Genomic DNA, 14572 nt, shown 5'->3' with positions numbered 1-14572 from the left:
AGAAACAATGGCTCTTTGACAACACCGTTTTCAGAGTCCAGGGCCAAATTTTTCCAAGATTCAACAACCTCCTAGATGACACATAAAATCTTCCCCTGCAATTAATAAACAAATTTAAAGAAGTATCTGCAACACTTAAACATGAAATCAGAGAGTATTTTCCAGATGTTATTTTAGAGAGCTGGCAATTTAAGTCGACAAGAGATCCATTTAAAATATATGTGGATATACTTCCTGACCGCATTCAGGAACAGGTAATTGACATAAAATATGATTCTCAAGCAAATTTGGAATTCCAAAACATGGGTGTTGATGATTTTTGGTTGAGTTATCTTCCTATTTACCCACAAGTTGTTTTGGAAGGTGCAAAGTTGTTAGTGCAATGTCATCTACATCTTGCTCGAGTCTGGATTTTAAACAAAGGCTTATCTTAAATCAAAATATCAAGTAAAACTGGATGTCAAAAGTGACCTGCAATTTGCTTTGTCACACCTACAACAAATATTAAAAAGATAGTAAAAGACAAACAGTGCCAACTTGGCCTAAGTGACTGATTGATATATTAGCGTAATTTGAATCTTTTGTAAGTTTCAAAAAGATTTTGTTTTGTTTAGTTCCTGTGTTTCATTGATTTAAAAAAACCTTATCAGCATTATTGTATGCTAATACTGTATGGTCAAAATAGTATTAAATTTGAGATAATATTAAACGTTTCCTAAAATGTTATGAAATAATTTCAAAACCTGCAATTCTAACCCATATCCTGATTCCCAACTCACTTTCGTTATAAATCAAAGTTGTACTTTTTATGTACATATTGTAAGGTGATAATGGTATGGGGAGGTTTGACCAAATATCAATATATTAGGGATGGCACAAAGCCAGAAAGGTTGAGAACCCCTGCATTAAATATTCCTATTATCACAGTTTTTTATCCTATATTTTAAAAGTTGCCTACTAGTTCTCAAAATCATATTAACATTTGTCTCCACATTACATTACTTGGTTATCACCTCAAACAAATTCAGAGATAATGAACTAGGATTGTCAATGGGAGAATGCTTCATTATTTACCTTCTCTCAATCAGAAGATGTGATTGCCATCAGAGTGTTAAGGAGCCCCCCATAAAACCACTGAGAATCACCTAATATTTTCATCTCCAAATAACAAATTATTAGCTGAGCCCAGCTTGAAATTAGTAATGGAAAGTGAAGACATGTCATCAGTCATTAAAAGACGTAAGTCAAATGAAATAATTGTCCTGTTACTTGTATAAAACTTCCAAATCTTCGTATTTCCATCAGCTTATCTCATGACATATATTGAAATACAATTTTGTTATGTGCACTTTTAACTGTACAGGTATTTTTGTGTACTTATTTATCAGAGATTTCTGTGTGGACTTTTTTCTCATAAAAGTTATAATCTTGTTATTTATATCATAGAGGGTTATATATATTTATTATCTTATAGGTTTGATAAGAATATTTTACTGTACAAATGTTATGTGCACTATTTATTGTACTGTTTATCAAGTCCCCTAGACTAACCATGATTGTCATATATTTTGACATTGTGACTCCAGACTAAATAAAAGGTTTATCCAACATACTTGGATTCCACAGAAGTTAAACTAACATTCATATGAACAATTTCCTGCTACACACACAAGTGTGCTTGCGTATTGTTGATACACATATAGCATGCCCCGTGCAGTGTCAATATTTCTCCCCATTTTTGAGCTATGTTAATTACACCATTGCCTGGTAAATATTAGGCTTTATCAATGTTTGCTTCATTAGTATTTATGTTATTATAGATTTTACGCAGCTATCTAAAACAATAATGAAGGGTACGTCACATGGGGAAAATATATACTGTACATACTTAAGTAGCAATGAAAGTGTTAACCTTGGAACGGCCATCACTTGAAGGATGCATTGATTTTTTCTCTATCAATTGTATTTTGAACAATTGTTAGCATTAACCTAAGTTCCATGGGCTGTATAGAATTTGGGTCAAATGTATGTTTTGGATATTATCTTTCATACATTCCAAATTAAGCATCAAACAACAATTCTGGGGTTTTTGAAACAAGTATGGCTTAATATACAAACATTTAATCCCATGAAATTTTTATTACAAAATAGTTAAATGATGTTAAAAACAAATTTTTTATTAGTGAATACTTTTTAAGGTAGAAAAATGTTCTAATACAAAACTTGTTTGGTTTGCATAGGACAAAATGTAATGTTACTTACGCTTCACTTTTAAAATGTTCTTTTTAGTGTATCTTAATTTTTATATAGTTTTATAACTGGTTTTTTTTTGCGGTCCCGTATATCTAGGTCTTGATCAACTATAAAATAAAACAGGTTTCCAATAACGTGCTTAGGGCCTAAAGGTATTAAACCCATTAAGGAATAAGAGCCAATTTGTTGTCCTAAATATGTTTTCTTGAGGATCACCAGGACTATATAGTAGCCTTGATGAATTGTTTTCAGACTATGCCATTTTCCTATGGTAGTGTTTGTAATCAGGACTTAGATGTTAAACACAAAAACCATATTGATTAAACTTGATGTATTTAAACACAAAAAAGTATTTATTAAACTTAATGTATTGAAACATTAATTAAAAATGTCCATAGTAATTTTGACTATATACTTTAATCTAATTGCTAAAATTTTAGAGTCCATATTAAACAAAACCATACTATCTATACTTTTCAATTCAAATGGGACAGATCAATAGTCCAGGCACATCAGCCCCAAGGAGCTGTGAGCACTCGCCACTCTGTAAGAAAATATTTTCAGTAGACTCCTGTCTGTTGAAGTATATTGAAGAAGAGTTAAGTGGTAGAATGGAAAATGAAAGAAAGACAGTAAAACACAGATTAAAAAGTGCTCAATACGAATATATAGATAGGAGTGGAGGGAATTGGAGGCAGAAATAATTATTAGTTTCTCCAGTACCAGCCTAGTATCCACTGTTATAGCAGGCAATTGTTCTAACAACCACATTGTTTTAACAGTTCCAGTGACACCTTTTTTTCTGTTGTCACAGTTTTTTTGTTATTGCTACTTTTTATGATTTTTAAATTGTTTTTAATCACACACTTCACTTTTAAGTTTATAATAGTGTAAATATTGTACATTTATTTGAAAATAAATTCAATTTGTTCAGTTATCCAAGGCTGAATACATTTCTATGTTCTTTATTTAAAAGTTATTGGTGATGACGAATGATTTGTAAGAATAGGGTTCTTGGACATTTGCCATCATTATATATGTTACAAAAAAATACATCTACCTATATAGGTGTAGCTTAGGTAAGTACTTTTCTACCTTCTTCATCTCTTGACAATCTCCAACATATCTGAATACACTCCAAGGCCAGGTTAGCCCTGAACATTTTAGATATCACAAGAAGGACCTGTAACATCATCTACACCGGTCATTTCGATATACCTAAAAGTAACAATTCAGCTGGTTTTCGTTGCCCTTCTGACCCACTCTGTCCCTCCTGCTGAGTTTAGTGCAGAGCAGTCAGCCACAATGGAATTGAGGAATTGCATACTTACCAAAGTTTTACTACCTCTGTAGGTCAACGATTGTCTTATTTGAAGCCCCTCGAGCATCCCTAGAGAGATGGATTTATCTCTAGGTAGAAGCTTGTAGTTCCCACAGATCTCTTGCACATTCCCGTTGTTATTACAAAGGATGGATTTATCTCTAGGTAGAAGCTTGTAGTTCCCACAGATCTCTTGCACACCCCCGTTGTTATTACAAAACCTTTATTACCACAGTTTAGTTCTTCAAATAACTTTGTTATACTGGGTCAGCATACTTTGATATGTCTTGGAGATTTACCTAGAGAAATTAATGTCCAGTTATACCTCAGCATTGTTTCACCAAATTTGTAATTTCAAAGACCCAACAATAAATTTAATCATGTATTTTAATTTAATTGTTATCATTTATGTCTGCAAATTACATAAAAACAATGTTCTTCATCCTATTTCCGACACTCGGTTATCTAGAGACAGCAAATGTTATTGGTCTTCAAGGATTAAATAGGTAGTTTTTAACCTCAATATTTACAAATGAACAATCTCATAAACATATTAATAATTGTACTTGTAATTGTATGTTTTTAATAAAATAAGATTTGTGCTGTTTTCATTGCAATTTAAAAATATTCTCAATCATTCCACATATTCACTTATATGACATCATGGCTACCTGTCTCAGTTGGATTGACGAGACTATTGTATTTCTAACAAACTAAGTGTCTATTCGGTCCCTGTAAAACTAGGGCAATATCTGAACAATGTCACTTTACATTACCATTACAATTTTTTTCTATGACAAAATTTGAAATTTTTGTACATTTATGAACGTTGATTATGTGTCATTGGAAAATCACTTTTCACGTACTTCTTCTATAACTGATTGATTGTTGTACTAAAAATATAACTTCTCATACAGTTATTTTAGCTGATAGTGATGCATACAGATAGATTATAGGTTAATTTTTGACTCTACATAAAAATGTAAATCAAGTAGAATTTGATTAGTTTCTTCACTTTCAATAATGCTTGCAAAGACTACCCACGTTTAAAATCTTGCCTGATTGAAACAATATTACGGTATACGAAATTTATATTACGATTAGTGACGGGTAAGCAATTACGTTCATGTTGTTATTTCATAATGTGTTTGTTGAGGCAACCATCAACCACTGCTGTGCTGAAATAAACAAAAGGAGAGTAATAAATAAAACACAACATTACAAATAAGAGTGTACAACCTATATATAATAGTTTTGTATAAATAATAAATATTTAAGCTTAACACAATAATTTTTATTAATAATGAAGCTAAAATCGATGACGAATTCAAAAACGATAGGTGATGGTATATGAACATTTACATTACTAAAAATGTACATAATAAAAAATGATAATTTATAACAATAACAATGTATTAATTTTAACATCACACCGCATTCACGGAATGTCTTCGCTCGGGCTAAGTAGTGCACATAAAGTCAGTTCGTCACAAATTCACGAGTGTCAGAAGAGGAATTGTCGTGCTAGTCGCTGCGACTGTGTTTCACACTATATTTGTACAAGTAGTCCGTTACGACCGCGACGACGATGACAACACGGCATATTTATATCTATTTATAAATATAAACATTTAATATACTTTTTTTATACAAAGAACTTTCTCCTGAAGAAACACCATATTTTCCCCTGAGCCAAGGAAGATAGAGGGTCTCTTCACTGCGGAGACGGGGTTGGGTCGAGAGGGGAGGCTATGAGGCTGGCCGGTGCTGTCCACCGCATACGCCACAGGAGACGCAGCAGAGGTGACAGGCGCGCAGCGGTGGGTAGCACCACAGGCAGGGTAGCAGCAGCGAGAGTAGCGCTAGTGTGAGCCAACGTCGGCCACAGCCTGCACCACACTCGCACGGCTCCTCACCCAGCACACGGCGCGCCACGCCTAAGCACGCCACACACTCGATGGCGGTCCTCACGTGGTCAGGTGCGAACGGGCACGAGCCCCTCACGTTGTTCTCACTAGAGAATGGTTCCTGGAAAGGTAAAACACCAATATTAGTATTACCTGTGTGTATCGTCCTGAGGAAATCTTTTGATATTTTTATAATAAATATTAATGCAAATGTTCCTAATACATGGCAGTTTTGTCTGAAAATGAAATTCTATCAGTCAAGTATTACATTACTATCAAACCAATTTTAATAATTGAAATATCAAATAAAATATTGCTTGCAAATTTTCGAAAAGAAACATTTATTTTTGCACATGATTTACTTTTTATAGGATAAAATTTTCTCTAATGTTTATTAATGAGGGAAACAAACTTCAAGTGTAAATCAACTGGTACTGCATCAAATAAAAATGTTCTAATCTCAAAATCCTAATAGATTTTATCTAATTAAAAAAAAGTGAAATCATAACCAAACTAATTTTACTATTCTCAAACCTTATGAAATCGCAAATAACACAAAAAGTAATCCTAGAATACCATTTCAGTTTTAAGGAATTTTGAAGGGTGCGAAGTGGCAGGGTCTTCATATCCCCCCAACACATGTCCACACAGCACACGCACAGCCATCTTCTCTCTTCTTCATGTGCTATATTTTCGTGCACGTGTATCTGGGAACTGTCTGATCCAATTCTTGTCTTCTATGAAATTCTTCCGATCAATCTGAGCTGAACTGGCGTACTTATTTTAAGGATATCCTCTACTATGCTCACTTTTCTTTTCAGTCTACCCTCACCTATCGAAAAAAAAAAAACATTCCCAAAAATCTAACCTCTACTATACTTTTCTATAACTATATCTAATTTCTCTCTCTTGTAAGCCAAGGTGGAACAGCATATGCGAAGGGGTGCGTAGTCACGGGAGTGCTTGATTGTTAATATGTGAACTCGGGATACCTGATGACCTCCTGTTTAAACACAGCCTACCCCAAGTAGAGCGAGCCAATGCTTGGGGTGACTTATAGATCTCTGCTCCTCGTGGTAACACAATGAGTACAAATTAATAAAAATACAAACCAAACCAAACCAGAGCTCTGGGAGCTCTCAAAATGTGGATGAAAATCCACAAAAATATAGAGGGACTTGAAATGGGTGCTGACCCTAGCTGTCCTGAACAAACAAAAAAGACAGGTAGACTTCCCAACAGAAATCCTGAAACCCCTGACTCAGCCAGAGTCGACACATCCAAAGAAGATACCATAGTGGAGGATGACCACCAAAAGCTGGAAGACCGTTCCCAGAAATTCCTAAATTGGGTGGAGTCGCCAGGAAACATATGGCATGGTTTCGCAAAAGAGGGTACTCTCACGAAGAAACCAGGGACTTGGCCTTAAAACTAATCCCAGAAGAACAAAACATACATATAAAAAGATAAAGAGAGGGAAGACCAAAAGACTCACTCTGATGGCTCCACTCCGGAAGCTCATCAGAGGAAGAAAACAAGAAATGAAAAAAGACATAGGTCATGAAGGCATAAGGGTGGGAATATTACACTCTGATTTTACTGAAACCCTACTATCATCTGAACAGATGGAAGATATAATAGAACTTCATCTTGGAAGCGATCGTGGAAGAACAGGAGGGACCTAACTCTCCAAGCTTCTACGAGACCAACAGGAGACAAGGCGTCCTGATTTTCACATGCGAAAATAACAACACAGCAGAATAGCTGAAAGGAAAGCAAGATTCCCTTAAACCTTGGGAGGGGGCCAGTCTGAGAATTATATCAGAGGGAGAAATTCCTTGTGCAAGAATCGTGACTGCCTATTTTCCAAATAGCAAAAATGAATCCACCAATAAGATAGTGAAGTTCTTGCAAGCACAAAACTAATAGCTATCAGTTGGTGAATGGAATGTCCTGTGCAGAAGTGATGAGGGAAAGTCAGTGCTGCTTACCCTGGCAGTCGACTGTGCTATAGCGAGCAAGCATGAGAAAGAGAGTCCATGCATCAGCTACATATTTGGGAAAATTCAGTTAATACTGAAGAAAAAACACCGCTGAGGAGATGGAAGTGGAAGAGACTAAAAAAAAGGTATGGGAGAAATCTATTCATACCTTACCTGAGAGGTTTACTCCTAAAGACAGCACACTTACAAATTAATTAATTACGAAAGACATGGTGGCAGTGTCCGTGAAAGTAACCTCACAACAAGGGGATAAAGAGGTAATCATATCGTCAGCCTACTAACCAAGCCTTCAACAAACTGCCCAACAGTGGAAATAGAAAGGCTACTTCAGCACTGTGGAGAAAGAGGTGCAGTCCTCATTCTCGGCTGTGACTGTAACGCTCATCACACCTTCTGGGGAAGCATCAACATAAACCCAAGAGATAAGGATCTCCTGCAATTTACGTTCTGTAATGACTTATTTGTCAAAAATAGAGGGTCTAGCCCCACTTTTATTACTAGAAAAAGAAATGTTCTGGATATAACCTTATCTGAAGGACTCAAAAACATAAATATAGTAAGGTGGCACGTTTTACAGAAGGCCTCACTTTCAGATCACTCACCTGGCAATGTCTACAGTGAGCTGTGCACTTTTATTGAGACTGCCCTTGACCTCTACTACCTAGTACTTACAATTAATTACTCTTTTATAACGTAAAGGAGCATCACACCTGGCAGTGTCTACAGCGCTCTTTCCTCTTGTTAGGAAGGGTGAGCTGTGCATGTTTCTTGAGACTGCCCTTGACCTCTACTACCTAGTACTTACAATTACTCTTTTAGAAGATAAGGGAGCATCATCACACCTGGCAGTGTCTACAGCGTTCTTTCTGCTTGTTGGGAAGTGTGAGCTGTGCACGTTTCTTGAGACTGCCCTTGACCTCTACTACCTAGTACTTACAATAATTACTCTTTTAGAACATAAGGGAGCATCATCACACCTGGCAGTGTCTACAGCGTTCTTTCCGCTTGTTAGGAAGGGTGAGCTGTGCATGTTTCTTGAGACTGCCCTTGACCTCTACTACCTAGTACTTACAATTACTCTTTTAGAACATAACGGAGCATCATCACACCTGGCAGTGTCTACAGCGTTCTTTCCGCTTGTTGGGAAGTGTGAGCTGTGCACGTTTCTTGAGACTGCCCTCGCCCTCCACTACAGGGTACATGTAGTCATGTACTGCTGTTAGCTGAACATAGGAGTAGCTTTCAGGCTCTGGGGCAGCTGGGGGCAGGGGCTGCGGCTTGCCTGCTGACGAGTCCGATGACGACCTTGAGTCACCTCTCTCCACTGGCAGGTTCAGTGTCTGTACACCAGTGTGTGTCATTATATATTTTTAGAATTTTTAGAAAATATTACTATTACTACTTATTACTTTTATTATATTATTATGTTATTACTTTTACCATACAACATCAGCTGAAGTACAACCTGAAACCACTCATCAATTATTAAAGTAATACATTTTCATTCCCAGAAAGAATTTTTAGGTTATATTTCAAATAGTCCAACAATCTAGAGAACCGAGATGATCAGGGTATCAGGGTGAGAGAGACAAAGAGCTAAGGAGGGGTACGACAGAGGTGGAGGAGATAATTAACACCAACACAGGCCAATAAAGTAGAAGAAATTAAGAAGTCAGTTTCTACTTGTCAGTTGATATTTATTCCTGTCATCTCCATTGTTCCTGTTTTTAGACATTTTTGCAACATTGTCTACCAGCGCGCATCTATCTTGCACATCACAATATTAAATAATTATTTTGAGCTACTTCGTAATTGATCAGAATTATCAGCATTGTACATTCTAAAATAAAGATGTGCTTTGTATTTTGGCGCAGCCATTAGCCATTTTGTGTTGAAGATTTTTCAGTGAAGTTTGGTTCTTGTGGTTCTCCAATTAGAACAATTGACTATCAGTAACCAAACAAAGTAAACTGTGATAAATAAGTACAGTGGGTGTTCTGTTAAGTTGTTTGACTTCATTACAATATACAATTTGGAAATTGTGTCCTTTTAAGTCCGATATGGAATTTTGAACGGGTTTTCCTTGTGTAACAGACCAGCTTCATAACTTTCCCAGAGCAACCATACGTTGTATCCTCTTCTTTATTGAATATTTAGTAAGTTTATTTTTATTTCTTTATTGTTTTATTTATTTCAATTATGTTTGAAATGTTATTACTTTAATTCTTGTGTTAGCTGGTTGGCCCCAAGGGTAAACCATTTTTATATGGACAGATCATGATTAAGGAATTTTGGGTAGAGCGGAAACGGACACTCGCGTGATCTAAGCTTATATTTAGGTACTATCTCGAAGATTTTTTTTCATTTCGAGAAGTGCAGGATGGTGCCAAAGGCGTGCTCTGATGGCCAAGGGTATTTCGGTTTAGCCTTTTTTCACATCATTTGAGCTCGAATTTAAGTACTATTTTGAGGATGTTTTTTTTGCCAGAAGGGCGGCACCGAAGCTTGAACTAATGGCCGAGGGCGTTACTGTTGTAATTTCTGGCTTTCCTCCCTTATATATTGATTGTACTGATATCCTATAGATTCATGTTCTCATTTTAAATTGGAATTTTGATAAATACTGTGAAGTGGCTACAGTAAATAATTACCTTCATATGATTACTTATATATTTACAGATTACTTATATATTGTGTTTAAATTGGTTTTGAAAATGTTTTACCCATTTAGTTGTTAAAATAAGATGTTAGGAAAATCAAAATAAACTTATTAAGTAATTTAAATATTATTAGGAAATATCCCTGTTTATTAATTGTAAATTCTTGAAGGGAGAGTGATTATTGTTAATAATGATTTTTATTTTTTCCCCCCTGAGGAAAAGAGACGATTGTCCCCGCAATTAGTCCCAAAAGGACCTTTGCACATCCCTTACTTAAATTTGTATCCTCAGAATCTGAGACTTTAACAGAAGCCGATCAGGTTTGAGGGCTCCTGTTCTCTGATGTTCTTGGGGCTGAGGAGATATGCCACGACAGTTTAGCCAAATATGCTCCAATGATTCCTCCGCTTTACTGCAGAGTCTGCAATCATTAGTCTGGCTAAAGCCCACCTTCAGGAGGTATTTTCTAAGGGGATCATGTTCTGTCAGCAACCCTATTATAATTATTCTTATATTCTCCTTACTCTGATCTAGGAGAGATGCTCACAGTTTAGCATAAGGACAGATAAACTGTCTTAATCCTGAGGCCCTACTCCAATTAAAGTATCTTGTTACCAAAGATCTCTTTTCCCAATCTTTTACAAGAGCTTTGCTGTAGGAAAAAGCTATCCCGCAACCTGGCTCGCTCTGGCCCCATCATAAAGGACTCTGCTTCCTTTTTGGCGAGGGTTAATAATGATTATAATTATCAGAGGTATTTATCTACAAATTATATTTATTTGACCCTTTTAGTACCAGGGATCTCGCTACGAAATGATGTAAAAAAAACACGCTTGAGTGCAGAGTCTCACTCCGAGATGAAACGTACCTGAGCGAAAAGTCTTTGAACTTTCATTTGTAGTACCTCTATTACTTATCCCATACTAGCTGATATCATACCAAAGGCCAACACATGAACTAAACTAACCTTTGTAACTGTTATTTCTACTTTGAACTGCTGTTAAATGACGTAACAACTAACTAAAATACAACTGCTCAGTTAGATCACGATCGTAGTGTTGTGACCAGTAGCAGAGCATTTTTTACATTATATAATTGTGCGTTTTTATTAATTTAAAATGCTTCTGTTATATTAGTTATTAAAATTAATACAAAAAGTGATAACAGTCACATAAGAAAACTTTTAGAAGATGTTTGTGCCAGTAATACGTCCGAGTGTCCATAAAGACAGTGTTGTAGTTTGTTTGAAAATTGCCTGAGTAAACTTGTGTTTATGTTCTGAGTTTCATTTTAGTAAGTAATGTTATATTACAGATGATTTTGCATTGTTTTTAAAGGGTTTTTATCATTAAATTATTTAAATTTCAAAAAGAATTAAAAAAGACCTTTATATGGTAAAAAATAAACTTTAACACATTCACTGGAGTGTTTTTGATGTTGTATATTTTTCAAACTAATATGTAATATATGTGTAATTGATGTACTGTCTACGTGTCATTCATGTACTATATATGTGTAATTCGCGAGTGTTTGTGCCGAAACCTAGTGCGCTGCGAGCACATGCAACACAGGGACCGGCACCCAGTGCGGATGATGAGCAGACTCGGCACTGACACTGACATGACGTCACCCGTTCCACAGTAGTTGTTTACTTTAATTTAAGTTTATGTAATGTGTTTTTGAGAATTGTATTGACATTTCTATATTTGAAAATAATGAACTATTTTATTTATCAATACATAAGATTCTATTTCTAACAAATCTACATTGTCATTACTGATGATGAATTAGATTGCCCTGGATGGTGATGCCTTGGTAGTATGGTTGTGTGTTTTGCGTTTAAATAAGCAGACGCTGGGTGCTGTAAATTAACGCAGAAATATAAAAGCTAAATTTTAATGTTAACTCTCGTCTATTGATTAGTTTGTGGTTAACATTGAAAATCGGGTATCTGTACTTTCTTATCTGAGAGTAGTTTATGCAGTATTTGCTAAGAAATACAGGGTGGAGTGTGGTAATTTGCTTTTTTGCACTGCAGGCTGTGGCGGCACTGTTGATCGAAGAGAGGGGAAAGTGGGTGTGGCTTATAGTGGCTGACGGGAGATTTGTATTCCTCCGCGTTCCAGTTGCCATCATGCAGTAGACACGAGAGGAGAGGTCGTTTTGTGTTGAAGCGTATTTTTAAAATGCCCAATCGATTATTGCAATGCAGCGTGCTTTTCGTTTACGATTCGCTGTTCCCCCACGCGGACGTGTTCCTGGTCGGCAATCAATTGTAAATTGGTTAACTGCATTCAGAACAGCAGGGAATGTGTCATGTGTACGAAGGGGACCTCAGAGAAGGATTACAACACCAGAAAACATCAATAGAGTTAGAGCAGCAGTACTGCAATCTCCAAAACGCTCTGCTCGGAAGCAATCACTTGCTCTTGGCATTTCAAGACGTTCTCTCCACTGGATTCTTCATGATGAACTGAGATTTTACCCGTATAAAAATGTGCGTGGTCCATCAATTGTCAGCACGGACTATTTGACACGGCGTACTTCTTGTGAAGACATGCTTGCAACTATACCGCGTGACGCAATTGTTGTTCTTTTCTGATGAGGCACATTTTCACCTCAGTGGGTGTGTCAACAAGCAAAACATGTGGTACTGGAGTGAAACAAACCCCAGAGAAGTCCACAGAGACCTCTGCATTCAGGACCGCGTCACTATGTGGTACACCATATCACGAGTAGGCATCATTGGCCCTTACTTTTTTCAGGACAACCGTCGTGCCATAACTGTGAACTCCGAACGGTACTTGACTATGATACAGGATTTTTTTCAGCCGGCTCTTGAGGCAATGCAATTAGAGGATACATGGTTCCAACAGGATGGTGCCACTGCACACACAGCGAGGGTTACCATGAATTGTTTGAGGCAAATGTTTCCTGGACGACTTATCTCTTTGAGGGGTGATGTGAACTGGCCGGCACACTCACCAGACTTAGCCCCATGCGATTTTTTCCTTTGGGGTTACCTGAAGTCAAAGGTGTATATCAACCGTCCCAACACCTTGGAAGACCTAAGGAACAATATTGAGGCTGAAATTGGCAGAATACCAGTCGACATGCTTGTTAGAGTTAATGAAAACTTCAGAAAACGTATGTAGCAGTGTGTGGATGCCGAAGGTCGACATTTGCCAGATACATTATTTAAAACCATGTAATTTTAAAATTCCCTTACTGTTCAATATAATTAAAATAAAAAATAATTTTTTCTAAGGTTCATAATTTTTTCATTTCATTTCCAAATCAGCAAATTACCGCGCTCCACCCTGTATATCTTGTTTGGTTTACTAATGCGAAATTGAAGTAATCTATAACTCACCATGAAAACGTCATCGTCTCCAACATCTGGATTGCAAGGAGGAATTCCATGAATACCTGTCAACATTATTATCGTCAGGTTACTTACTTACTTACTTACTGCCGGGTTAGGTTAATACACCAATATAATTGAGCCTTTATTTTTCAAAACAATTTTTATGTGTTAAATTAAGAACTTTTAGAATTACCCAGAGTATAATGTTTATAAACAAAAGTGTTTTTAGAGTATAAAGATGTTTCCTAAGTTTTACTGTAGTGGCCATTTTTACATATAGTTACAAGTTTCCCTTGAATCTAGTTATGTTCTTTAGATGTTGGAAAATGTCGACATACTATTAGGTCTTGGTAACTTAAGAATCAAGCTAATCCAAACACCTTCAGTGAGAATACTTGGACCCTGGTAAGAAAGTGGCTTCATAGAAAACAAATATTTTTAAGTTGAACGAATTCAACTAGTGTTACTTGGAAAGTGAATTTCAATTCTATGTTGTGAATGGAGGAGTCGGAAGCAAATGAGAGATTTCTATGTAACTTTGTCGATCAGATCATTAAAAGTCTAGCAGTGTCTGGAAGATCATCCAACAACAGCTTTAATAGCAAAACTGGCCATAACACTGGAAAACCTCTGTTTATTAATTATGTACTATATCATCCATTTCCTGTGTGTGAGTAACATAACATTTTATAGATCTATTGTAAATATTTTGTAAAGTACAGAAAGAATATTACAAGTGATGTATGTTTCTGGAAGGGTGGGTGAACATTTGGATAAAGAAGTATATGACCATCTATAGTGACAAATTATTTGTTGCAATGGTTACTGACAGAATCAAAGAAAATTTAAGTTTACAATTACAGAACTATCAGACTCGTCCCCTCAGATACTACGAAAGTTCTGTACTAAATTATGACTGATAACTTGGTCAGCATACATTTTCTTTTTCCTTATAGCACATTTTCACAAATTGCAGATCTGGAGCCTACAGGTACAATTCTTATGCAGTACGATAGAAGAGACCAATTCAACAGTCGTATGTGACAAACTATGAAAAATTC

General features: G+C 36.2%; 1 protein-coding gene across 1 annotated transcript; it reads right to left on the bottom strand.

Moving 5' to 3' along the window:
• Positions 1 to 4799: 4799 nt before the first annotated feature.
• Positions 4800 to 13665, bottom strand: LOC124364441 (sprouty-related, EVH1 domain-containing protein 2). Its single transcript, XM_046819937.1, has 3 exons — positions 13518 to 13665; positions 8594 to 8824; positions 4800 to 5602 (listed from the first exon to the last, which is right to left on the bottom strand). The coding sequence occupies exons 1-3, from the start codon at positions 13581 to 13583 to the stop codon at positions 5324 to 5326; spliced, it is 576 nt and encodes a 191-aa protein (XP_046675893.1). The 5' UTR covers positions 13584 to 13665; the 3' UTR covers positions 4800 to 5323.
• Positions 13666 to 14572: the final 907 nt, after the last annotated feature.

Source organism: Homalodisca vitripennis, chromosome 6 (genome assembly GCF_021130785.1).
Source record: "Homalodisca vitripennis isolate AUS2020 chromosome 6, UT_GWSS_2.1, whole genome shotgun sequence".
Lineage (NCBI taxonomy): Eukaryota > Metazoa > Arthropoda > Insecta > Hemiptera > Cicadellidae > Homalodisca > Homalodisca vitripennis.
The sequence above is the reverse complement of the archived record's forward strand: the minus strand, read 5'-3'. Positions and strand labels throughout refer to the sequence as shown.

Bases quoted from the DNA above. Each gene is read 5' to 3' on its own strand.
- LOC124364441 (XM_046819937.1), bottom strand. From the start codon at position 13,583: ATGTTGACAGGTATTCATGGAATTCCTCCTTGCAATCCAGATGTTGGA. The intron at 8,825-13,517 runs GTGAGTTATAGA...ACTGGTGTACAG, and splicing joins GAGACGATGACGTTTTCATG to ACACTGAACCTGCCAGTGGA. The intron at 5,603-8,593 runs GTGTGATGATGC...TTACCTTTCCAG, and splicing joins AACGCTGTAGACACTGCCAG to GAACCATTCTCTAGTGAGAA.